Raw genomic sequence first — 26,214 nt, forward strand, 5'->3', positions numbered from 1 at the left:
TCTGACAAAGTACTTAATACAATGGAAATAAAACCGTAATAAAACCAAGCAGAATATAAACCCCCTCCTTGTTTCAAAATGATAGCATTTTATCGCCATCACTTGAAGATTTAACACACTCTGGTCAGGCGTTGTCATGGAAACTTTAGGACGCCTTTTTTGTAAACCCCCTCCTTGTTTCAAAAATTCAAAATGATAGCATTTTATCGCCATCACTTGAAGATTTAACACACTCTGGTCAGGCGTTGTCATGGAAACTTTAGGACGCCTTTTTTTATAGAATATTTTGGCGCCGTACTTTGAGTTTTTATTCATGGCATGCACGCAGTTAAATTGATTGTTTGACCTTCCTTCCCTCACTCACATGAGGGCATAGAGGCATAGTGAGGTAAACCACAAACTTTCTCTCCCAGAGACCTTTTTTTCCCTCTAAAATGTCATTTTATATTTTTAAAAGTATTAATTTCTTCTTTTTTTCTCTCTCTCATTCCGACTATTATCTCTTGCCTTTTGAAAGTTTTTAATTCAATTTCAGGCATTGCTACGACTTGTATTAATTTATGTTTACAATGTGTAGTGTAGCGCTGTAAATAATTTGCAAAATGCCTCCTCCACAGAAAAATATTAGGAGGGAAAAACAGCAGAGATTTCTGACTTTCTCAGAATGGAGGTAAAAAATAAAAGACACAGTTGCATAGAATTAATATTGAAATTTTATTTAATATTTTGACCAACATTTCTTTTAAATGAAATAAATAGTTAATTTGTACTTACTAAGTATTTAAATATAATACACAGAATTTACTCATACCTACATAATTTATTTACAATAATAGGTATTAATAATTATGGGTGACAATGGTTGAGAAAAATACAAGATTGTGGGTACCTATATCAAAGGGCATTGCAGGAACAACATTATCTTATTAGGAAAGTGCAACTCTGCCCAAGTAAATCAAAGTTAAAGTACCTACCTATTATTAGACTTATTACTTGATATTCTGGGGTTCAATTCCCACACTAGCGCCAAAAAAATTTCTCTGCTACAGGGGTAAATTTGTGTAAAAGCTTGACTCTAATCAAGTTGAAAGTGTCAAAGTAAGAGATGTTGTTGCTAAAATTGTAGCTAAGCCTTATTGAAACAAGTATGTGCATAACCTGGTTTACGAATTCTTGAGAGTAAAAATCTATATTTGAAGAAATAAGGTAAGTATACAAACATAATATGTATTCCCCTTTCTGAAGGTGTATGTAAAATAATAATTGGGTATGGAAATATTCTAAATAGGAAACTTAAGCGGGTTCTATTTAAATGGAATTTTTTGAAGATAAGACGAAGGCATTTCTTATTATGTTAAATGTATAATCTCACATTTTATAATACCGCCCTTCGTTATGTACAAAATCATAAAAAAACAATATGTAGGTACATAAGTAATATAAAACAAAATGGCACAAAGATTTCGAACCAATAATTTTTTTGGAGCTAGCCAAGACCGTTGTAATGGTGTCATGCAAAGATTTTGATTTAGTCATTCTGTAGATACCTATAGCTGCCTACATCATGACTATCAAGCTCATATGATGTAGAAGTTGGAAATCTCTGACCGATATAACAAATCTTTGGTATGAAAATAAGACGAAGTAATCTCACATTTTATAATACCGCCCTTCGTTATGTACAAAATCATAAAAAAAAACAATATGTACATAAATAATATAAAACAAAATGGCACAAAGATTTCGAACCAATAATTTTTTTGGAGCTAGCCAAGACCGCTGTAATGGTGTCATGCAAAGATTTTGATTTAGTCATTCTGTAGATAATTAGAAACCTATAGCTACCTACATCATGACTATCAAGCTCATATGATGTAGAAGTTGGAAATCTCTGACCGATATAACAAATCTTTGGTATGAAAATAAGACGAATCTTACATTATAGTTTTCAAAATAGCGTTCAAACATAAAGCGGATAATTTGACATCTCCACTAACTGTACAATGTAAATTTGACATCTCCACTATTTTTTACACATTCGTATACAAGATGAATAATTGGAACCGTTAGATTTGATGAAAACTTCATGTGGGAAATGGTTTTTATGGTTTTTAAACGCTCATAAAAATAGAGATACGAACATTTTGGCACTCGAAAATCAGAATGAGAACATAATTATCTACTCTAAGGCTAAGAACACAGTGGAGCGGCGAGCATAGAGCATAGAGCAACGAGCATCAATGAACGAGCAAAGCGATGAAATCAAACACGTTGATTTAAATAGGTAGCACACACAGTACGAGCAGCGCGCATAGCGGAGAGCATCGAGCAAAGCGTCGATTTCAAACATGTTTGATTTCTCCGCTCGCATCGCGTTAATAGTTTTCAAAATAGAGTTCAAACATAAAGCGGATAATTTGACATCTCCACTAACTGTACAATGTAAATTTGACATCTCCACTATTTTTTACACATTCGTATACAAGTATATTTTTTGCTTCTGACAAAACCAAAAATTAAATGCATTTGGATTTTTATATTGCTAGTATTTTTGTTAATTTCAACAAAGTGTAAGGTGGAAAAAAATATGAAAACTATTAACAATAAGCATCAACATTCAATTTAGAAACATTATTTTAATAAATAAACAAAGAAATAATTTGATTAAATGACTAATTTTATGTACAAAGATTGCTCTGGGTGTTGAGATTTTTGAACTTTGAACAAAGGTTAAACTGTCTTTTTTTCCATGAAAATAGTTAAGGATTCATGTAGATTTCAGACAGACCTTGTCAAAGTTTTGTTGGATAAAATTACGGGTACATCATAATATACTTTATTATTGACACTGGACATGCCAATTTTCACTCGAAAAAATAAAAGCGTTCAAATTTCCGCGGTACCTAATTTATAAGGACTCAGATCTTATATTTAAAAACCAACTGCACCGAAAGGGAAACGCCAAGTTTTATTCGGTGACATGTTTCAAATCTAGACCGACATGGGTTGGGGTCGTGCATGTCGGCCACATTGAATGCTACATGTTCTGAACGCCACAGTGGGCCGCCAACTCCCTTCGCAATCTTTTGGCGGCGTTATCACTATGTCTGTAGTCGTCTTCTTCTTCCTCTTCCGACTCTTCCACTTGGTCTTGTTTTCTTTTGGCGGTGGCCATTTCAGCGGCGTGCTTCTTACGCCATTTTGTCCGCCTGTTTTGGAACCACACCTGAAACATGGATGAATAATTGGAACCGTTAGATTTGATGAAAACTTCATGTGGGAAATGGTTTTTAAACGCTCATAAAAATAGAGATATAAACATTTTGGCACTCGAAAATCAGAATGAGAACATAATTATCTACTCTAAGAAAGGAATGGATTTGTTCAAATAAACTGCACAAATTTGAACGTCCAAACAGCGCTTACAAAAAAGATAATATTTAATTGAACGGACGTCTGAATATACATAATTTTATTACTTATAAGAAAAGCAGAGTTTGTTAATTCAAAGAAAATGTGTTTGCTTGTTGTTTCCAAAGTTAAGAAAGTTGGGCGCTCCTTTGTTTGCTAAGGAATGGATTTGTTCAAATAAACTGCACAAATTTGAACGTCTAAACAGCGCTTACAAAAAAGATAATATATTTAATTGAACGGACGTCTGAATATAATTTTATTACTTCATAAGAAAAGCAGAGTTTGTTAATTCAAAGAAAATGTGTTTGCTTGTTGTTTCCAAAGTTAAGAAAGTTGGGCGCTCCTTTGTTTGCTAATCTTCTAATAACAATTTTAGTGATAATTATTGCGGATGGTCTGGAACCCTTTTTTGTCGTCTGTTTGTATTCCTAATTATTTTTAGTTTCACAAGATATTTGCGGTTGAAAAGGATGAAAGTTAAGACGTTATCAAATACGAACGAAGAGAGAAACTTGTTTATTTAAGAAATTAATTACTTATCTATCTATCTACAGTTTTTACAAAAAGTATTTCCTTTCGTGATTATGTGACTTTAGTGGATTTGTAAATTGCTCATCTGACATAATACCAAGGAATATTATAAGGAAGAAATTTGTAAGGATGATAAAAAACAGAAAGCTTCAGCAGAACGTCCGAACATTTCCTCCGGAGTGAAGGAGATAAATAATTGCTAAATCATGACAAATCAAATAACATTAAAAGCAATGTTGAGATTACTCACTAAGGAGAGAGGAGGAAGAGCTTTTAGTACGGATATCATTGCGAAGTAATTTAATAGAGGCGTCACGGTCCTGAGCTTTCAGAAGGGTCATGATAGTGCTGATCTAATTACTGATGAGATAACATCCATGTCATTAACGATGCCTTCATCCTTCGTGTAACGCAAGATTCAATACTAAATTACTCATGAATAGGTCTCTTACATCATCAGCAACCCCTTTTCTGATGTTTACAGCTTTAAGTTTAGAGGATGCTGTGATGGTGTTGAATTTTATGTTTCATCTAACTTTGATTTATGTTGCAAATGAGTTACTTCTGTGGAGGTTATTGTGTGAAACTGACTAAATGAGTATTTAAACCTATGAAATTATGAATGTTTTGGAAAGGACCACCGAGATCAGTTGTTTGTATCTTATCTCATGTTATCCGATTGACTTTTCCACTTTTTTTTTAAGCTGCTCAAGGAGGCACTTCCCAATTTGATAAAATTTTCGTCACTTTTTATTCAACGATACCTTTCAAATAGTACTCACAAGTTGCATGAAAAAATGTCCTTAGAGTTTGAAAGAACAGGTAGCATAATACCCTTTACAGCTATTTATATGGCAATAGAGAGTATATGGTTTCACACGAAACAACTGCGTTATATGGGTAGCAATAATAATTGGCCCAACAATATTCTACAATAATAAAAAGATATAGAGCGAACAAGCTACAAGAAAAACAACTAAATCAATAACGTAATAATGCTATAAACCTTTAGTCCTCCACACATATGTGGGTTCGCTGAGTTTTTATTTCTTATAAAGGGTGATGGAAGCAGGAATTTTCAGCATAAAGTTCAGCAAAATGTTTGCCCTCTAGCCGAGTTTGCTTTAATTTCATCAGCAAAACCACCCTGTACAATTTATAAGTCGTACATTTTTAAAATTAATTATTACAGTTATAAAACACCTCTTTTGTTAGATTGAAATCCCCAAGGAATTATGCTTAATCTTACTTCTACCATGGTTTTAAGTTTGCTTTAATTTCATCAGCAAAACCACCCTGTACAATTTATAAGTCGTACATTTTTTAAATTAATTATTACAGTTATAAAACACCTCTTTTGTTAGATTGAAATCCCCAAGGAATTATGCTTAATCTTACTTCTACCATGGTTTTACAGGGTTGGACCCATATCTGCTTCTGAAAATCTGATCACGAAAGAACTTCTTGTAATAGGTACTTGATGGTACGTAGTTAAGTTATGACTTCGCCTGTGTGAGGTCAAAGTTTGTCCTTTTTTTAATAAATAAGTGCCTCTTGAATAAGAGGGTTTTCCATCAAAAATTGAAAAATCCAATATTCCAATTTTTCTTCAATCCAAATAATAAATAAGTGCCTCTTGAATAAGAGGGTTTTCCATCAAAAATTGAAAAATCCAATATTCCAATTTTTCTTCAATCCAAATCCAACAAATTCACCACTAGCATCCTGTATTCGAAGATAATGAAATAAAGTGTTGTTAGGTATTTTTCGGAAATATTGTTTTTGTATTTTGTTATAAAGCTCGGGCGGGTTTCGAAAATATTCCCTAATCCCCTACAAAATAGCCCCATATGATGCTCCAGACACTGTGGTTAATTTTTATCATAATCCTTCTTTTCCTTCATTAAACTTACCTTTAACCAATCATCTATATCTTCGGCATAACGGCATTTATCTTTTCATACCCTTCTTCATAGTTGATAGTGAATTTGTTAATTGAATATTACCTACTCTACGGTACATCGCACTTCGAACCTGATTATTTCATTACTTGTTTAAATTAATGTTGATATGAATAATTATATTGCTTTTTTATAAGTATGTACTTATTTCTGTTATATTTTTTTTATAGGTATTATTTCTCCGGCGAAAATTGAAAAAAAAAAAAAAAAAAAAAAAATCTTCGGCATTTATCTTTTCATACCCTTCTTCGTAGTTGATAGTGAATTTGTTAATTGAATATTAGGTACCTACTCTACCGTACATCGCACTTCGAACCTAATTATTTCATTACTTGTTTAAATTAATGTTGATATAAATAATTATATTGCTTCTTTATAAGTATGTACTTATTTCTGTTATCTTTTTTTTATAGTATTATTTCTCCGGCGAAAATTGAAAAAAAAAATCAAGTAGAGAGAGAGAAAAGAGAGAGGTTTCTGCGTGAAGATAATATGCTGATATTCTAATGCATTTGCGTAACCATATGTGACACAAAGTCCCTGAATTAAAAGTTATACAACGCAGCGTCCAAAAAAAATATCTCCCATAATGTACATTAAATACAGGGTGTCTGATAAATGTAGGGCGACGGATGAGGTTGTAGGAGACCAGCATTTCTCCACAGACCGGCAATAAAAAAAAAAAAAAAAAAAAAAAACTATGCTACAGTCTGTGTGAAAAGCAATCATAAAGGAGGGACAAGGTGTTACCTTGTCAAAATCCAACATTGGTGTGGTATAGTGGTTAGCACAATGGCCTTTGGTTGAGGTGGTGGTTCGAGTCCATGTCAAGTCATAAAATTTATCGAGATGTGTTAAAATGGAAAACGACATTTGTGATCAGCATTTAAGTAAAAATCTTTTGAGAAAGAACTGTCCTACAACCTAACTTCGGTCTCATCCTGTTTTTGAAAACGAAAGGACTGGATTTTTTTTTCCTACATTTTATATGAGAGTACACATAATAGGGGTGCTTGATGGCATGTGGAGAGAGGAGGACGAAGGAGAGAGGAAAATAGGAAGAAGAAAAAACTGGAAAATAATGTTAAAAACCAAAATAATAATGAAAGATGGTAAGGATGGGAAGATACCAAACTTGTTTATTTAAGAAATTAATTACTTATCTATCTATCTATCTATCTACAGTTTTTACAAAAAGTATTTCCTTTCGTGATTATGTGACTTTAGTCTTAGTGGATTTGTAAATTGCTCATCTGACATAATACCAAGAAATATTATAAGGAAGAAATTTGTAAGGATTATAAAAAACAGAAAGCTTCAGCAGAACATCCGAACATTTCCTCCGGAGTGAAGGAGATAAATAATTGCTAAATCATGACAAATCAAATAACATTAAAAGCAATGTTGAGATTACTCTTATATTCATTCCCGATCAATGAGGTCAAAATTTCGGATCACCTAAGAAGAAAATCAATTGTAGGTAGGTAATAGGCAAATTTTTGTTGGATACTATCGACTGCTGAATACTGTTGATTTAAACCAAGAATATTGTTTTCATCTTGAAAGGAAGTACAATTTTTTACAGTTCTTGGATTAGTTCTTAAATTTAAATTTATATTTCCTGTATTAGATTAGATTTACATTAATGTATGAATTAGATATTTTACATCCTTTGTTGATATACAATTAGTGGAGACGCCAAAATCCCCTATTTGTTTTTTTTTTTTTTTTTTTTTTTTTTTTTTTTTAAACAAGATACTTTGTTTTATTTTTATATCAACAACATAACAGTCGACAAGCAACTAAGAGAGGATAATTGAAATTATAAATATCAATCGAACTCATGCAAAGTATTTTGTTTAATAATAATTATAAAAATAGTTTTATTGTATCCCATGGAAAATTTACAAAAGATAATCAAACATAACTCAATAAGTGAGATAGTACTTTGAAAAGCGCGACCGATTTTCCCTCCCAAGTTTTCTATCGTGAAAGAGCGTGGTATAATGTTTTCATTTTATTAAATTAAAACATTACAAACAAGAGTTTATTTTAATCATATTACATTTTAATATAGTAAAAGAGATACATAGCTGGAGACTATGCAGGAATTGATAAATAAATAATTATATTATTATTCCTGTGATTATTAATTCTAATGAAATTATGTGTGCTCCAATTTATGTGTGTTGGAATAACTTTATGCTATAACAAAAAATACTGTAGGTACTAGGTATAAATTATTTTACATTGTACCTACAAACATCTGATATTAAGTGTTTTCCAAGTTCTTCTTTCCTGTTACTTTCATAGATCTGACAAAAACTAAATGATGTTGATCATTATAGATAACAGGAATAACTTGGCCTTGTGAAACTTGTGTTACAAAGTTTCAGCACTTATAATAAGTGTACAACCACATCATTGTAAGCTATAAGTACAAATGTTAGATTAGACCTCAACTCCAACAAATACTGTTCTATACGTATATTTTACAAAGTAGGTACATCTCATGTTATAGGGATGTTTTGCAAGTTCTTCTTTCCTGTCACTTTCGTGGATTTGACAAAAACTAAATACGTAATGTTCATCATCAGGATCACCAGATAACAAGAATAACTTGGCCTTGTGTTACACAGTTTCAGCACCTATAACTACAGCAACATCAATGTAAGCTATAGTTAGGTACACATGTTAGATTAGAACTTGTTACTGCCTACGCCATATTAAGGTAACACTAACTAATTATAACTGTGCTTGTTAGTGTGACTTTTATTCTGCAGCCCAGGGTGGACGTAAACCAAGAGAGCACCTCTAGCACAAGGTAATATAGACCTGAATAGACCTCAACTTTATGGACTACGACACGTTAAGGTTAAACTAACTCATTATAACTATGCTTGTTAGTGTGACTTTTATTCTGCAGCCCAGGGTGGACGTAAACCAAGAGAGCACCTCTAGCACAAGCACCTCAACTTTACGGACTACGACACGTTAAGGTTACACTAACTCATTATAACTATGCTTGTTAGTGTGACTTTTATTCTGCAGCCCAGGGTGGACGTAAACCAAGAGAGCACCTCTAGCACAAGGTAATATAGACCTGAATAAATAATTACCTTCCTTGCAATAAAAGCGTAATAAAAGGTTAAAATTTCTACCCTTTTTTCCCTCATTTTCATTTTCTTGTTTCTCCGACCTCTTCTCTCTTCACTCCTTTTCTCTCTCGGTTTTTTTAAATGAACTGAATAATATTAAAAAGTAAATTATACAAAAACGGCTACAAATGGCTTATTTTTATTTTAATTAATGAAACACATGCCGTGGTCTCTCCAGGGAGAGATAAGAGCCCCATTGAATACAAATGATAATTATTATTATTATGATGATAATATCATTGTACCTCTCGTACTAGAGGTCCCTTCCTCCGACCATCAGTTAGCTTTTGTTTAAATTCTATCTTATGAAGCACTAATTTGTTTAAAAAATAATACGAAGAATTGTCTCCATTTTTGTCCCATTGTCATTCTTGGGTGATGCTGTGTATTTTTGGTTTTCTGTTTAATCTTGGATTTGTGAATTTAAAATTCTATTGTAGTGAAGATTTTATTTGACCTTAATATCTACTCAGCCTGACCTCCATCAGCGATAGTACAACGTCAATACCTAATTACAGGTGGAGAGCTCCAGGTACCTCCTACCCAATAAAAATTTGAAGTTTCTACTCGCATAACTGCAGTGAAAATTTTATTTGACCTTAATATCTACTCAGCCTGACATCCATCAGCTATAGTACAACGTCAATACCTAATTACAGGTGGAGAGCTCCAGGTACCTCCTACCCAATAAAAATTTGAAGTTTCTACTCGCATAACTGCTCCTCTTCCAAAAAACGATCTACCTTATCCACACAGCAATTCTCCTGCAGTTTATTCCCAGAAAATAAAATCCTCGCTCCACAGTGCACGGCGATAGCATTAAAAAACTTGCAAATTAATAAACTTTTATGTGCAATATGACCGACTACAAAGTCCCCAAGGCAAAATTATAGTGTAAAGTTATTTAATTTTATATGGATATTTCTGCAGCCATTCTGACTTTCCCTTCCAGTGTTCTTATCTCGTCCTTTGTATCATATTTTCCATGTTACAGCGCGAGACCGAATTGAAAAGATTAGTCTCTAGCTCTCTAGTGGTGGCTGTTTGACGATAGTTGGTGACAAATATTTTCCATGTTACAGCGCGAGACCGAATTGAAAAGATTAGTCTCTAGCTCTCTAGTGGTGGCTGTTTGACGATAGTTGGTGACAAATTGACCGTCCAAATTAAAGTTTAATAATCAATAATAATTATTCACAAAAGTGATTTCACCCGTGTTTTGCTGAAATTAGTTACTGTCCTGGACACAAAAAAGGCAAAAATGAATGGGGTCTCTCAGCACAAATGATTTCAACGTTCAGCCTACCTTAACAAAGAAGGAGCACAGAAAAACTCTACTTTGGAGCTAACATAGACTGTGCTTACGTTTCAAAGTTTTTTTTTTATACTTGTTTAAGTTACCTCATTGTTGGAATTAAAAGCAAAAGATGCAAAATAAAATCCGCCATTATTATACAAAAAAAGTACCCATCTCTATTATCTTGACTATCTGGAGAAAAATTCCAAGTAATTAAATTCACAGACTATGTTGTTTCAAATTGAAAATTTACAGGGATGCCATATGGAACTTTTTCGTGCAGACCTGTGTATCGAACCTGCACATTGTAGCCTGTATGTCTCCCACTAGCCCTACACTTCGCACTAGATGTAGGAACTTCCCTGGACTAGTCAACAACACGTACGTACATTCTTCATTACCTTAAGAATATGTAAAATCAATGTCGGGTATCTAAACTATCTAAGCATTTAGATCCTCGACAAAACCTGTGGTTGGGTGGAAGAGCTCCTTTGGGAGAATCCTGCCACATTAAATAAAGCCAAAAAATAAAAATACTTGTTTAAGTTACCTCATTGTTGGAATTAAAAGCAAAAGATGCAAAATAAAATCCGCCATTATTATACAAAAAAGTACCCATCTCTATTATCTTGACTATCTGGAGAAAAATTCCAAGTAATTAAATTCACAGACTATGTTGTTTCAAATTGAAAAAAAAATAAAAAAAAAAACAAACAATTGAGATCCTAAATAATAATAATAAAAAAAAAAACGGTTGTGGTCGAAAGTTCGCCGCTAAGTACCGAAGCTCAAAGTGAAAAGACAACCTCCCTCCCTTTGGAAAAGACAACCTCCCAGAGTTTTGTTTTATTTATTGAATAAACGTTTCTTGTTTATTTACACCGTAAAAACTACTTAGATCCTGATCCTCCTAGCTGGGTGCAAAAAGGGCAATAAATGAAAATCATGAAACTGAGATATTTAACTTTAAAGTTTTCAATTATTTTTCATCTAAATCTTTGAAAAGTATGTTTACAAAAAACGCTGTAACTCATCGAAAAAAAAGTTATCACTGCAGTTCAAACGCTGGAAGATAGAGCGCATCACGTTCTATTCAAAAAACCGTTTTACGCAAAAAGGGCAATAAAATCCAAAAGGAACGTATGTGGTGGCAAAAATTCCGTCCATGAATCCCGGCCAGGGCGGAAATTTTCTGACCGAAATTTTCCGTTCCTGCATAGGCATGGATAGAAAAGAATGTTCTTTAAAGTAACGCGAAAGCGTTTCCAAGGTACAATCTTAAAAAAAAGTCTTCTATTTCACCCATTCTGTTTTACTTCTCAGCTGTGTCAACTGGCTACACCCCTGGTCACAGCCGGCCCTGTTAGCGGTCGCCACCAAATTCATCGAACCCGTGACCTCCATACCAGAGAGCGTCAAGTCTGCCGTCATCTCTCATCTTGTACACACCCATGAGAGTGTGAATGGGTGAGTAGACGCGTGTTCAATCATTATTTTTTCCTCTCAGGTACCTAATAAAAGACATGTATCCTCATCTATTTGAGAGTGTGACCACATAATAATGGAGCTCTAAGGGTTAGGTGGTAGAGAACGCCTCCGGCGTTAACCTCACCTAGTGGTTACCTTCCGCTCAAGAGTTTATTATTATTATTATTAAAAAAAAGTGTTCTATTTCACCTATTCTGTTTCACTTCTCAGCTGTGTCAACTGGCTACACCCCTGGTCACAACCAGCCTTGTTAGCGGTCGCCACCAAATTCATCGAACCCGTGACCTCCATACCAGAGAGCGTCAAGTCTGCCGTCATCTCTCAAAATTGAAAATCTTTTTTATTATTATTATTTTGTAGGCATTTTTTTTTTTTTTTTTATATTATTTTTCTGTAGTACTTTTCTGAGTTTTTTGTGGCTCAGATTGCCTGAGTCTCTTTATGCTGGTGGTTTTAAGAATAGAACATTGAAATAATCTTCATCTTGCTCTATGTTCTAATGATATACAATACCTAGGTACTCGAAATTTTTACAGTATATCAGTCAAAAGTCTTGCTTAATCCAGGTGAATTTAACTCCATCGTCAGAAAAGACCTAACGTACAACATAGGTAGGTAATATCATGAAAAGGAAATCAAATTTGGGACATACATTTGGGTCACTTTTATTTTCACCATAATTTTGGTCCGCCTTGTAACCCTTGGTGTTATTCGGAATGGAGATTAATGGCGATAATAATTGCTTTATGATGGTTAATATTCCTTTTTGTCCTGGCTACGTGTGTGAGGACCAAGGAGGGAAGTCATGTCCCTGATTTATGGAATTTAATTTTAATTAGGAAAATTCAAAATCAACCAGTGCTGAAGATGAATAAACTCCAGAATGCCATATGTACGCAGGAATTTTTCTGCAATATCTACTATGTTCAGTCTGATACAACAATGATTCTTTTAAATAAAGCATAATATTATTGGTATTTTTACCTACTTCATTTTGTAATATACCTGGATGTACCAATACATATTTCTATTTCTTTAAAATTTTACTGAAGTACCGAAGCAAATATTTTTAATTATTGACACTTTGACCCCAACTAAATGAGATCCCTAGTAATATATTTCTATTTCTTTAAAATTTTACTGAAGTACCGAAGCAAATATTTTTAATTATTGACACTTTGACCCCAACTAAATGAGATCCCTCTCTGTAAAATTCATAGCTTCGCGTCTGCTAAATTTCCGAGTGAAATTTATAATTATAAACGAAAATTAATTATTATCATTTGATTTAATAATTAGGACCTTTATATCCTGCATTTATCTCTTCCATATACTCCATGGTATTCTCGTTCCACAAATATAATGACCATTAATTCATTTAATATGAAATTTTGAAATTTCATATCTCTCTCCTGAGTCCTGATTTTCCAAGTTAACTCTGGATTAATCTTTATAATTGATTCTATGAGAGCATTAATATTCAGGGCACACATATCATTCGTGTTTGTATTTGTATATTCCTCGTTCATGCAGGTATATGGGTTTATCTAAACGGAACTTTGTTTATTCCATTATTCACGTCGTTTTGAACCTTTTTAATCAGTTGATGAACTTTTTCCTGTTGAAATGTGAATGGTTTTAATACGAATATGTATTGATTAATTGAGACTTTCGACTTTTTACTTTCCTTATCCTATAGGAAGGAAAGTAATGTAATCGGGTCAAAATTTCGATGGTCAGTTTTTAGTGCCATGGGTTTATCTAAACGGAACTTTGTTTATTCCATTATTCACGTCGTTTTGAACCTTTTAATCAGTTGATGAACTTTTTCCTGTTGAAATGTGAATGGTTTTAATACGAATATGTATTGATTAATTGAGACTTTCGACTTTTTAAAGATACCTATTGACGGACAAATCATCTAAAAATATTTCACTTTCAATCTATTGGTGGGAATTTAACGAAAAAAAGCCAATTTATCTTTTTATTATTATTATTTTTACTTTTTTTTAATCTTACGGGAAACAATAGATTGTAAAACATGATGAAATTATTCTAATATTGTCGGAAAATACATACGTGTGAACTGTGAAGGCAAATTATATTTATGATGTTATCAGCAAGTTAGCGCAATCCAATGAAAGGGGGTTTGTGAATGGGAGCACACGCATACATAATTTTATTAAGTTTAAACATTCATAAAATTTCTGAAAATTAAATTAAAATTACTATTTTATAAACGTATTTTTTACAAATGTCAAAACATGGTAACTAATTGACTATCAAAACGTTGATCTAGATCTAGAACTAGTCAAAATCCAACCTCGGTGTGGTATAGTGGTTAGCACAATGGCCTTTGGTTGAGGTGGTGGTTCGTGTACATGTCAAGTCATAAAATTTATCGAGATGTGTTAAAATGGAAAACGACATTTGTGACCAGCATTTAAGTAAAAATCTTTTGAGAAAGAACTGTCCTACAACCTAACTTCGGCCTCATCCTGTTTTTGAAAACGAAAGTTCACTGACTCTCAATAAAAAATTGTAACATTTAAATGACAATAGAAATCCCACAAATTTCCACGCAGAATCATCTGATTTAAAATGATGTTTAAAAAAGTTGCTGATAAAAAAATTTAAATGAAGGGAAATCCAGAATGATACTATTATCTCAGATCATGTCCACCCTAGGTACAGTCGTTTCATTTTAAAATAAAAACCATTGAACATCATTCACTGACTAAAACGAAAGGACTGGATTTTTTTTCCAACATTTTATATGAGAGTACACATAATAGGGGTGCTTGATGGCATGTGGAGAGAGGAAAATAGGAAGAAGAAAAAACTGGAAAATAATGTTAAAAACCAAAATAATAATGAAAGATGGTAAGGATGGGAAGATACCTCTTGCTTTTTCACTCACTAGAGGGTGCTTTTTATTGAATTTAAACTGTTGTACAGTGCTAGCCAAACCAGGATGGTGAAGAGTAGTATATTCATTCCCGAGCAATGAGGTCAAAATTTCGGATCACATAAGAAGAAAATCAATTGTGGGTAATAGGCAAATTTTTGTTGGATACTATCGACTGCTGAATACTGTTGATTTAAAACAAGAATATTGTTTTCATCTTGAAAGGAAGTACAATTTTTTACAGTTCTTGGATTAGTTATTAAATTTAAATTTATATTTCCTGTATTAGATTAGATTTGATTTACATTAATGTATGAATTAGATATTTTACATCCTTTGTTGATATACAATAATTAGTGGAGACGCCAAAATCCCCTATTTTTTTTTTTTTTTTTAGAAATCCCATAAATTTCCACGCAGAATCATCTGATTTAAAATGATGTTTAAAAAAGTTGCTGATAAAAAAATTTAAATGAAGGGAAATCCAGAATGATTTTGTTCCCAGTAATTCCCATAATGTTTATGGCAGATAGTTCCTGTGTCTATTTTACATTTACATTGAGTTTATGTACAGTTTAAAGTGTAACAAGATGGCGGCTTTTGAAAGTACAACAAAGCATAAAACTAAAACTTTCCTAGACTATTTTATTTTTCTGAATTAGTGGATGTGCCAATATTACCAAGCATAAACCATATTACCATACGCCCATAATTCCATATCTAATTCTGTCACTATTCCTGCAGGAATGTAACTTTGGACCCAAGTCATTCATTCATCATTCTCACTGCTAGTCCAAATTCTGAGCCTCCCCTAAACATCCATACAATTTGATAAGCCATCTACAATGTAAAAAAAAAGGAAAAATTAAAAGCTCCCACAACGCAACAGAGAGTCGAACAGGGATTTAGCCAATATTTATGTAAATCGTTTTTAAACCTAGATAAAAACAAGAAAAAATGCAATAAGTACAGGGTATTCTTTTTTTATCTTCCTGATTTCCATTGAAGGAAATTTGGCTTTTGTTACTACCGATACTACAGAATGAATTCAGAGCCAGAATCTAAAACAGTAGATAGAAGAAAAGATTTGATAGGTACTTCCTTCGGTGGCGTAGTGGTCAAAGCGCTCCTCTGGAAGGGCATAGTTTCGATCCAGCCGAGCCCTGGAATCATCTATCCTAAACAGGAGATAACCCCTTAGATGGTTAGGGTTTTTTTTAGATAAAATGCAATAAGTACAGGGTATTCTTTTTTTTTATCTTCCTGATTTCCATTGAAGGAAATTTGGCTTTTGTTACTACCGATCTTTTTGTTACTACCGATACTACAGAATGAATTCAGAGCCAGAATCTAAAACAGTAGATAGAGGAAAAGATTTGATAGGTACTTCCTTCGGTGGCGTAGTGGTCAAAGCGCTCCTCTAGAAGGGCATAGTTTCGATCCAGCCGAGCCCTGGAATCATCTATCCTAAACAGGAGATAACCCCTTAGATGGTTAGGGTTTTTTTTTTTTAGACAAATACCTACATAAGAGAGTATTTTATTTAGACCGTCCCGTCCTGCGCCCAGGGCGAAATCCCGAAGTAAGACATGAGACAAATACCTACATAAGAGAGTATTTTATTTAGACCGTCCCGTCCTGCGCCCAGGGCGAAATCCCGAAGTAAGACATGGAGTGCGATTATGAGGATACCATAATCCATCTGTAACACCCTGTATACAGTGATGAACGCCAGTCGCCGTCACTAGGGCTGTCCGAAATATCTACATAGGAGGCGTCCAAAAATTGATGAATGTTATTTTGTGTTTAATGTTTCCGAGGGTCATTTGTCAAAGTTACCCCACTTTGTTTTTATTTTGTCCCGAGGTGTGGTGGTGTATTAGCATTTAGTTAGATTTTCATCACTATAAATTACTCAGGTTGATTCTTTTTCTAGAACTATTATCTCAGATCATGTCCACCCTAGGGACAGTCGTTTCATTTTAAAGTAAAAACCATTGAACATCATTCACTGACTCAAAAAAATTGCATAATAATTAGTTCATCAGAAGAATTGTTATAGCACCCCATTTGAAATAACAATGGTATGCAGAATGGTGTTATCTATGTTACTCAAAAATGGCAGACACAAAAAAGTGTATGAAATGAAGAATTCCCATGTGTAAAATTTGAAATAATTTTTGTTGTTAAATATAATTTCACAATAGCGTAAATGAGGGGGAAAATTGAGAGCATTATTATTAAAAGCAGTACGTATACCTATTAGGATGAAGTATTACTATCTACTGTTATGATATTTTCATTGAATAGAGTAGAGTGATATTATTATGTAACTGAAACTTTTATAGGGTGTACCTACCGGAAATGCAACTCGATTAGTTTGAAATCAGATGTTCATTCCAATAATCAGTATAACAATCCTGTTACACCTGGACAATTCAACACCAAAGATCAAAATATAAGGACAACCGACTTCATGGTGTAAACCTAGCTACAAGAATTTAGAATAATCTATCCAACGCGACGTGCCGCGTCAATAGTCTAAAAATAATGCTCCTATATCATATTTCTTATTGGTCAAAACATCAAATGTCCAACTCTGTCCGTAGGTCACCCTAACTTACCGTTAGCCTCTAGAAGAGCATGGGGCCTATAGGTCCTATCCAAAGAGCCTCTTTAATGTTCCTCTATTTTGCGCTGTTATTTATTCTTCTTCTGAGCATTTTCCCATTAAATAGGGTTGGCGTTAACTTATCTAATACACCCTGTACGAGTGATATTATTATGTAACTGAAACTTTTATAGGGTGTACCTACCGGAAATGCAACTCGATTAGTTTGAAATCAGATGTTCATTCCAATAATCAGTATAACAATCCTGTTACACCTGGACAATTTAACACCAAAGATCAAAATATAAGGAAAACCGACTTCATGGTGTAAACCTAGCTACAATAATTTAGAATAATCTATCCAACGCGACGTGCCGCGTCAATAGTCTAAAAATAATGCTTCTATATCATATTTCTTATTGGTCAAAACCTCAAATGTCCAACTCTGTCCGTAGGACCGTAGGTCACCCTAACTTACCGTTAGCCTCTAGAAGAGCATAGGGGCCTATAGGTCCTATCCAAAGAGCCTCTTTAATTTTCCTCTATTTTGCGCTGTTATTTATTCTTCTTCTGAGCATTTTCCCATTAAATAGGGTTGGCGTTAACTTATCTAATACACCCTGTATCTTATTTAGATGAGAACATTAAGGGGAGGGGCCGCTTACACAATAGATAACACCATTCTGCATACCATTGTTATTTCAAATGGGGTGCTATAACAATTCTTCTGATGAACTAATTATTATGCAATTTTTTTTTTATATTGAGAGTCATAAAAACCCTAGATAAAAAAGATTAGTTCCCATTGTGAACAGTGCAAGAGTTAGGAGCCTAATCTGTGGTGTGCCAAGTACATGAAGATAAATTTAAAACACTGCTATTATTTTGTTGTTGTAGCTTCAAATGTGATATTATAAAAACGATAATTATCTGGATAATGATTTAAAAAATCGTTGACATTACTTAGTTTTAGTTTAGCTGGGTGAGCATCATGGTGACTAATTTGCTGATGCTAATAGAATCATTAGGTTTATTATAACTCCAACCAGCTGATGAAACATCCACCTTTTAATAATGTTTTCACATTTTCTTCTGTTACCTTTTTCTCTCCTCTTCCTTTATGATTTTTTGCTTCAAAATTTATTCTCTCCGTTTACCCTTGTTTTATACTTCATTTCACTTAGGTACTTTAACATAATTTTTATCTACATTATTTTTTTTAATTTTATTCTTTATGTTATTATTATCTTCATTTATTGTTATTATATTACATAAACTTTGTACACATTTTTGCTTCTTCATCTTCTTCGCTTCTTTTTCCTCCATTTTCTTTATGTATTTATGCTGTAATATTATATTGCTTTTATTATCCATTACTTTTTCTTGTTTATTACTCTTTTTTCCCTTTTCATTATTTTAATGTTGGCAACAATGTTTTATTACATCATTCTTAATGTTTTTATGTATTTTCTCTACTCTATATTTATTATTTTATATGTTTAGGTATCTAAAAACTTTACTCGAACTTTTAGATGGTGATGTATTGTAACTTTTCTGTTACCTACTTGTTTGTTTATGTGTTTTTCTTATCAAGCCCTCCTACCATCATATTTAACATCATACTACTCTTTTAAGTCTCATGTTCTTGTAAATGATCTCACATTTTAAACAGAAGTTATACCTAAAGGAATGTTTCTAGTTTTTACTACTCTTATCTGCTTTGATTGGAGCTCCATTTAATTTTGATGAAACCCACTCTATTAATCTCTGAATTTTTTACCAACGCTTTCCATATAACTAGGGAAGATTTTTTTAAAACTTTTATATTATAAATTTTATTTGATAGACATATCCCTCCCCCTGTCCTAAACTCCCCCACCCATAATCCCTATCCGTATCTGGCGCAAATATTGCCCACCTAAATCACTACGAGATATAAATCTATCAGCCCATCATATTTATTTTTATATTTTTCAGAAAAAAAGGCAAAATATCACAAAAAAAGGGTATAAAAAGAATCCACCTGAGTAATTTATAGTGATGAAAATCTAACTAAATGCTGATACACCACCACACCTCGGGACAAAATAAAAACAAAGTGGGGTAACTTTGACAAATGACCCTCGGAAACATTAAACACAAAATAACATTCATCAATTTTTGGACGCCTCCTATGTAGATATTTCGGACAGCCCTAGTGACGGCGAAAAAGAGGAGAATATACATAAAAGGGGGAATCGCGAGGAAAAGAGAAGGTTTGGGTTGATGTAAAACATGTAGTTTACAAGATACAAGATGGTGAAGTGAAGAAGCAGGAGAAAAATATCGTGAGGAAAAAGAAAAGAGAGAAAAAAGGGAATGAGGTGTTTCCATAGCAACCAAGACCCAGCGGGGGAGCGGGTATATAGTGCCCATAATTGGAGGATTACTAAGATAATTGAAATAAAAACCCCCCTTTACATGCACACAAATCTCTTCTAATAAAAATGTAAACGAGGTGGCCGTCAACACTAGTCTCATGGGAGATATGTTATCAAGACTTGGGACCTGCAAGCTTCTATTTATCTTGCCATACCGTCACACAAATCTTACTGAACATAATGTATGCTAGAATACATAGTGAACCCCCCCACACATGCTGGATTTCATAAACATGATTTATAAAACCAAGCTTTAGTCTGGCGTGTTTCTTATTAATTTTCGTTTTAGAACACAATTTTTTTGTGCTTTCCACATCATATTATTTTTGTTTGTTTTACAATGTCTTTCTCAAATAAATATTCACACAATCAAGTAGATAGATACCTTCTACGGGTATTCACCAGTATTTCTTTACCATATTTACACAACATAAATAAATCAATCAAACATTACATCATTTACTTTGTGAGAAATACAAACAGATGAAATACCTATAGATATTTTAATTTGAATATTTCACTTATTCACACAATTAAGTAGATAGATACCTTGAATACCCGTAATTCACCAGTATTTCTTTACCATATTTACACAACATAAATAAATCAATCAAACATTACATCATTTACTTTGTGAGAAATACAAACAGAACATCACAACGGCTGTTTGTCCAAAAGAAATAAACACAAAACATCTAGCAAAATACATTTTCTAATTACATTATTATCAATTTCAGCTGTAAATGTACGTAAATCAAAGTATTTTCAAGGTAGTATTTTTGTATTTTAACAAAATAACTCATATCTTTATTTAATTTCTAGTATTTACCAAAAATATTCCCCTTCATATTTTTTTCTCAGCTAAAATTGCAAAACAGAACCAGTTCCCTTCTTCAATTTTAAAAATTACAAGAAAAATCTCACAATTATTTGTAAATAATTTTATGAAATAATTTATTATCTTCTTTTATTGCTTTGCATTCTATTGCCATCTGATTTTGAAATGACCAGTAGTGACCACTGCTAGAACCAGAGCTTTGAGATCAGAAATCTTTTGCAAATATGCAATTTTTTCTCTCAATTTTTCAGAGTTAGGAAGATGTTTGTATAAAATGTCAAACAGAAATATGTATGTATCTGTTTAGAGAGTTTAGCTTTAGAGGTAGTAACAAGATGTATAAATCTTCACACCACAAAAACCTTCTTAAAAAGTAAGCATATAAGCACAAGAATGCCAGAACGAAGGTGCCAAAAAGTCTTTACATGAACTAATTAGTGAATTTAACAATGTGATTTAATTTCTATTTACCAAAAATATTCCCCTTCATATTTTTTTGCAAAACAAAACCAGTTCCCTTCCCTTCTTCAATTTTAAAAATTACAAGAAAAATCTCACAATTATTTGTAAATAATTTTATGAAATAAATTATTATCTTCTTTTATTGCTTTGCATTCTATTGCCATCTGATTTTGAAATGACCAGTAGTGACCACTGCTAGAACCAGAGCTTTGAGATCAGAAATCTTTTGCAAATATGCAATTTTTTCTCTCAATTTTTCAGAGTTAGGAGGATGTTTGCATAAAATGTCAAACAGAAATATGTATGTATCTCTTTAGAGAGTTTAGCTTTAGAGGGAGTAACAAGATGTATAAATCTTCACACCACAAAAACCTCCTTAAAAAGTAAGCATATAAGCACAAGAATGCCAGAACGAAGGTGCCAAAAAGTCTTTACATGAACTAATTAGTGAATTTAACAATGTCGTAACTAACAAACATAATATCATGTATGAAGTCATTAGTGTAAGTACCTATAACTTCATTCTGTAAGCTAGGTTTCCTCATTATAAAATTTCATACAATCATGTAGAAATTCAGCAGGTACCTTCAGTGTTTTAGGGGTTTAAAACTTCCTTAATTTTCCACCCATCTTCAATCTCTCCTTTTTCTCTTTCCCTTCTCTCTCTCTCTCCATTCGTCGTTCCCATTTATTATAGAGCTCTGTTTTATTTTGTGTTAAGTTAAACTTAGGTAGAACAATTAATTACAACAAATTTACAAGTGACATCTTTTTTGAGAAGATTCATAATATTTTCAGGGTTGTTTTGTTTGTCAGACGCCTGGTAGGTACTGGTACAGACTCTTCAGTTCAGTTTTACAAACATAGAATCTTATTATTAAGATCAGATCTATGAACTTCTTGACAGACCTATTGACAGACACATACATTTTGTGAAGAGCTATTAGCAAGTCCAAGGTATGTAGAAAATTAGTAAAATAATAATTATGATAAGTCATATTCTGCGATTATTTTGCAAACCAACAGTCAAGGTTAACTTGGAGACATTAGCACAAAAGATGACAAGAATATTATTTGATAAGTCATATTCTGCGATTATTTTGCAAACCAACAGTCAAGGTTAACTTGGAGACATTAGCACAAAAGATGACAAGAATATTATTTCTCGAGAAACATGATAACTTAATATTGTAAAACAATTTTCATGCCACTTTTCCATTCCTCGATGTTGGTAATAAGCTGTAAAAGACGCCATATTGCCATATTGAATCCGAATGGCAATGTTTTTTGTATTTGACGATACCCCTGAGAGTATTCTGTTGAGAGCAATCTTTTATACCCTACTTCGGCACTTGTTATTTTATTCACATTCCTATATTTCAGAATTCAGCATTTTATCCTACTCCTCTCTCTATCTTTCACTCCTCTCCCTCCTTCTCTTTCTCTCTTTCCTTCTCTCTCTCCCTCTCTCTTTCCCTTTCTCTCCTTGAATTCAAAGGTAGATCAATTGTTGAAAACAATAATTCTGAATGAAGTATTATTGTCATGGAGAGCTTTTTCATCTCACGTGCTGGAGTAGCTAGAGAATATAATTTAATTTTCTGTTAACATAACAATTTATGATGCTGATTTCTATTTCTACTGTGACAATCGTTTTTTCCTTAAAATGGCCATCACTTGCAGACCCCTTGTCCTAAATGAACCGTCTAAAATAGTTTAAATTAAGCACTATTTGTACTTCTATCTCACGAATCATTTCTGATATTCCTCTGCCTCTAAAGAAGTCGAAATGGTGTTCTTCAAAAGAGATAGGTGTTACTCTTAAAGGATACAACGAGGACATTAACCTTTCCGTTCTAAGTGATGGAAAATTATCTAAAGATTATTTCCCAACATCTGAGGAGCTCCCAAGGAAATTATAAAACCTCTGAAAACTTTCATTCAACTTTTCCGCTGAGCTTGCGTGTAAACCCAAACGAGAGCTTTCAAAAATTGCTTGAAACGAGGGAAGTCAAAATTAGGAGAGGAAATTTCAAGGGATATAAAAAGAGGGAAATAAAATGGCGGATGGAGCAATATAAATGAAGCTTCATGAAGAGATTGGTGTGTTATTCACATCATTACACTTATTCCATGTTGTTGTTATTATTTAGATTTTCAGTGTGCTCTTCAGATAGCTCTAATCTCTAAAAGCTTCAACAACCAGGGACGAGGATATTGGCTACTTTTCAAAGGAACTCCGAAAATCTATTGCTTTTTTCGATACTTACTACATACAATAAATCTTTTAATTAAATAATTTTAGTTACACTTAATTTATTGTCATTATAAGTTGAAAAGAAGATCATACGAGTATAAGTACTTGGAGTAAAAGCATACCTACGTATTAGTGTTACGTATATTGATCTGATTTTAAATGAAGTTCTTGTTGAGTATTTGTGCAAATTATTGTAAATATTTTCCATGTTCAATATGTAGGTACCTACATCCAATTTTTACCTGCTAAATGGCTCCATGTTGTTGTTATTATTTAGATTTTCAGTGTGCTCTTCAGATAGCACTAATCTCTAAAAGCTTCAACGACCAGGGACGAGGAGATTGGCTACTTTTCAAAGGAACTCCGAAAATCTATTGCTTTTTTCGATACTTACTACATACAATAAATCTTTTAATTAAATAATTTTACCATATTTGTGATTTGTTTTCGACCCTCCTCGCCGGAACTGTGCTATCTAATTCAATCTCTGAACACAAATCGTTTAGAGCGTTTGTAATAAAATCAATCCCTATCTCCCTAAATATCGTCCGTCGCAATATTGTGTACTAAAAGTTAGACACGCCGTTTTACTTCGCGGCGCGGTGTTGGAATCTCGCCCAATATATTTAGCTCTGAACACAAATCGTTTAGAGCGTTTGTAATAAAATCAATCCCTACCTCCCTAAACATCGTCCGTCGCAATATTGTGTACTAAAAGTTAGACACGCCGTTTTACTTCGCGGCGCGGTGTTGGAATCTCGCCCAATATATTTAGCAAGGGTTTCGTAGGAGCTTAATAACAACAAAAGCTCCATTTGTTAGGGAGAAGCTGCGAGAAGGGTTGTGGGCTCTCACTATTTAAATGAAGGGGTTTTCCACTGTAAACAAAACCACCCTCATTGCAAGCCGCAGCCACGTGCGGGCAACAGCATTTTGTCTCGCGTAATTTACTTTAAATCATCGGCGTTTGTTCGGGGTATTAAAAGCTGATCAATTTCTTGTTAAAGTTATACAAGCGTCAGAACAAGATTAGCATAAAGATAACAGATAGCACACTCCACTAAGTCCTCTGCTAGTTCATATTCATGAAGGACTTAAGGCAGAGATTGTATGGATTTGTTTTATATTGCATAATCGTCCAAAACCTTTTAGGGTATCATGTCGAAATATTGAGAACTTGTGGAGAAAATAAGTTAGTAAACTTGTAGATTTCATTAAAATGCCTCAAACACCGATGTTGGGGTGAATTCAAAATTGGTGGAGATGTCTCAAACACCAATATGTTTTCATGCAAAATTGGTGGAGATGTCTCAAACACCAATTTGTTTTCATGCAAAATTGGTGGAGATGCCTGAAGCACCATTATGTTTTTCAATGCAAAATTGGTAGAGATGTCTACAGCACCATTATGTTTCAATCCAAAATTAGTGGAGATGTCTGAAGCACCATCATGTTCCGATTCAAAGGAGATGATATTTCAATTTTTTTCGTCAATTCTAATTAAATTGTTCGATTACTTATAAAATAATCTAACTTACCTTGACTTGGGATTCAGTCATGCCCAGGGCATATGCCAGTTTGGCTCTCTCAGGTCCCGCTAGGTATTTGGTGATTAAAATGCCTCAAACACCGATGTTGGGTGAATTCAAAATTGGTGGAGATGTCTCAAACACCAATATGTTTTCATGCAAAATTGGTGGAGATGTCTACAGCACCATTATGTTTCAATCCAAAATTAATGGAGATGTCTGAAGCACCATTATGTTTCAATCCAAAATTAGTGGAGATGTCTGAAACACCAACATGTTCCGATTCAAAGGAGATGACATTTTAATTTTTTTCGTCAATTCTAATTAAATTGTTCGATTACTTATAAAATAAATAATCTAACTTACCTTGACTTGGGATTCAGTCATGCCCAGGGCATATGCCAGTTTGGCTCTCTCAGGTCCCGCTAGGTATTTGGTTTGTTCAAAAGTTTTTTCTAAGGCAAAAATTTGTTGTCCGCTAAATGTAGGCCTGGTGTGTTTTTTCTTCGCATCCTTGTCGGAATTGTTTACTGAAATCCAAACAAAACAGAAACATTGTTAGAAAGGTTTGACAGAGGGAACTGTAACTGCTAAGGTCTTATCGTCCCGAAATCGAAGAGAGAAGGAAGACAGGGTAGGAAAAAGCAAGCCGTTCCGAGAACGAACATACGAACATTATCCCATTAGGATAAAATTCGCCCCGGGCGTGAATCGAACCCGCGGCCTAGGCTGGCTGAAACAGAAACATTACTCAGGATCATGTTATTATTACCTATGAGTATATGTTGTTGTCAATAGGTTGTCTTGTCATAAAAATTATCCTAGTGTCTATTAAGAAGTTTGGGCTTGGCTGATCAGATAATGCCTATTTCAATTTACTATCTCAGTAATAATATGCACAGAGTTACGGAGCGAGCGTAAGAATAGTAATCGTAAAAAGGACTTGACAACCATATCAAAACAGTTTGAGACCAAGTAAAGAAATGACTAGGAATACTAGACTAGCTCCTTTGGATTTTGAAGTAGGTAAATATAGTCCTCACAGAGCTTAAGTAATCAGAACGTAGAACTACTTTATTGATCAATTATGAACAACGTTAGAACATTCAAGGGAAAACTATCTTGAAATAATCCCTCGTAAACCTGTAAATATGAACGGTTCAACAGCTTTTTCATTACAAACACTCTCGCCATTCGGAAATGTTTCGATCCGAAATAATTGTTCCTCTTTTAGTATTTTTATTAATTGACTAATTACTTTCGGAAAATATTACCCCAGAATGAGGGGAAGAGGGATTAACGTCCTTGTGAGAGGAGGTAGAGTTTATTAGGAGACCAGG

At 33.4% G+C, this 26,214-nt stretch overlaps 1 protein-coding gene across 1 annotated transcript in view; it reads right to left on the reverse strand.

The window, feature by feature from the left end:
* Positions 1 to 2,634: 2,634 nt before the first annotated feature.
* The window catches only part of LOC103518105 (homeobox protein bagpipe-like), a 64,549-nt gene continuing 40,969 nt past the window's right edge, over positions 2,635 to 26,214 (reverse strand). The window contains exons 3-5 of the mRNA XM_008483165.3: positions 25,237 to 25,404; positions 24,884 to 24,966; positions 2,635 to 3,226 (exon numbers count right to left, since the gene is read on the reverse strand). Of these exons, the coding sequence (XP_008481387.1) occupies positions 3,038 to 3,226; positions 24,884 to 24,966; positions 25,237 to 25,404 (440 nt within the window). The 3' untranslated portion in view covers positions 2,635 to 3,037. The remainder of the gene's footprint in view (positions 3,227 to 24,883; positions 24,967 to 25,236; positions 25,405 to 26,214) is intronic.

Source organism: Diaphorina citri, unplaced genomic scaffold (genome assembly GCF_000475195.1).
Source record: "Diaphorina citri unplaced genomic scaffold, Diaci psyllid genome assembly version 1.1 scaffold58, whole genome shotgun sequence".
In the NCBI taxonomy this organism is placed as follows: Eukaryota; Metazoa; Arthropoda; class Insecta; order Hemiptera; family Psyllidae; genus Diaphorina; species Diaphorina citri.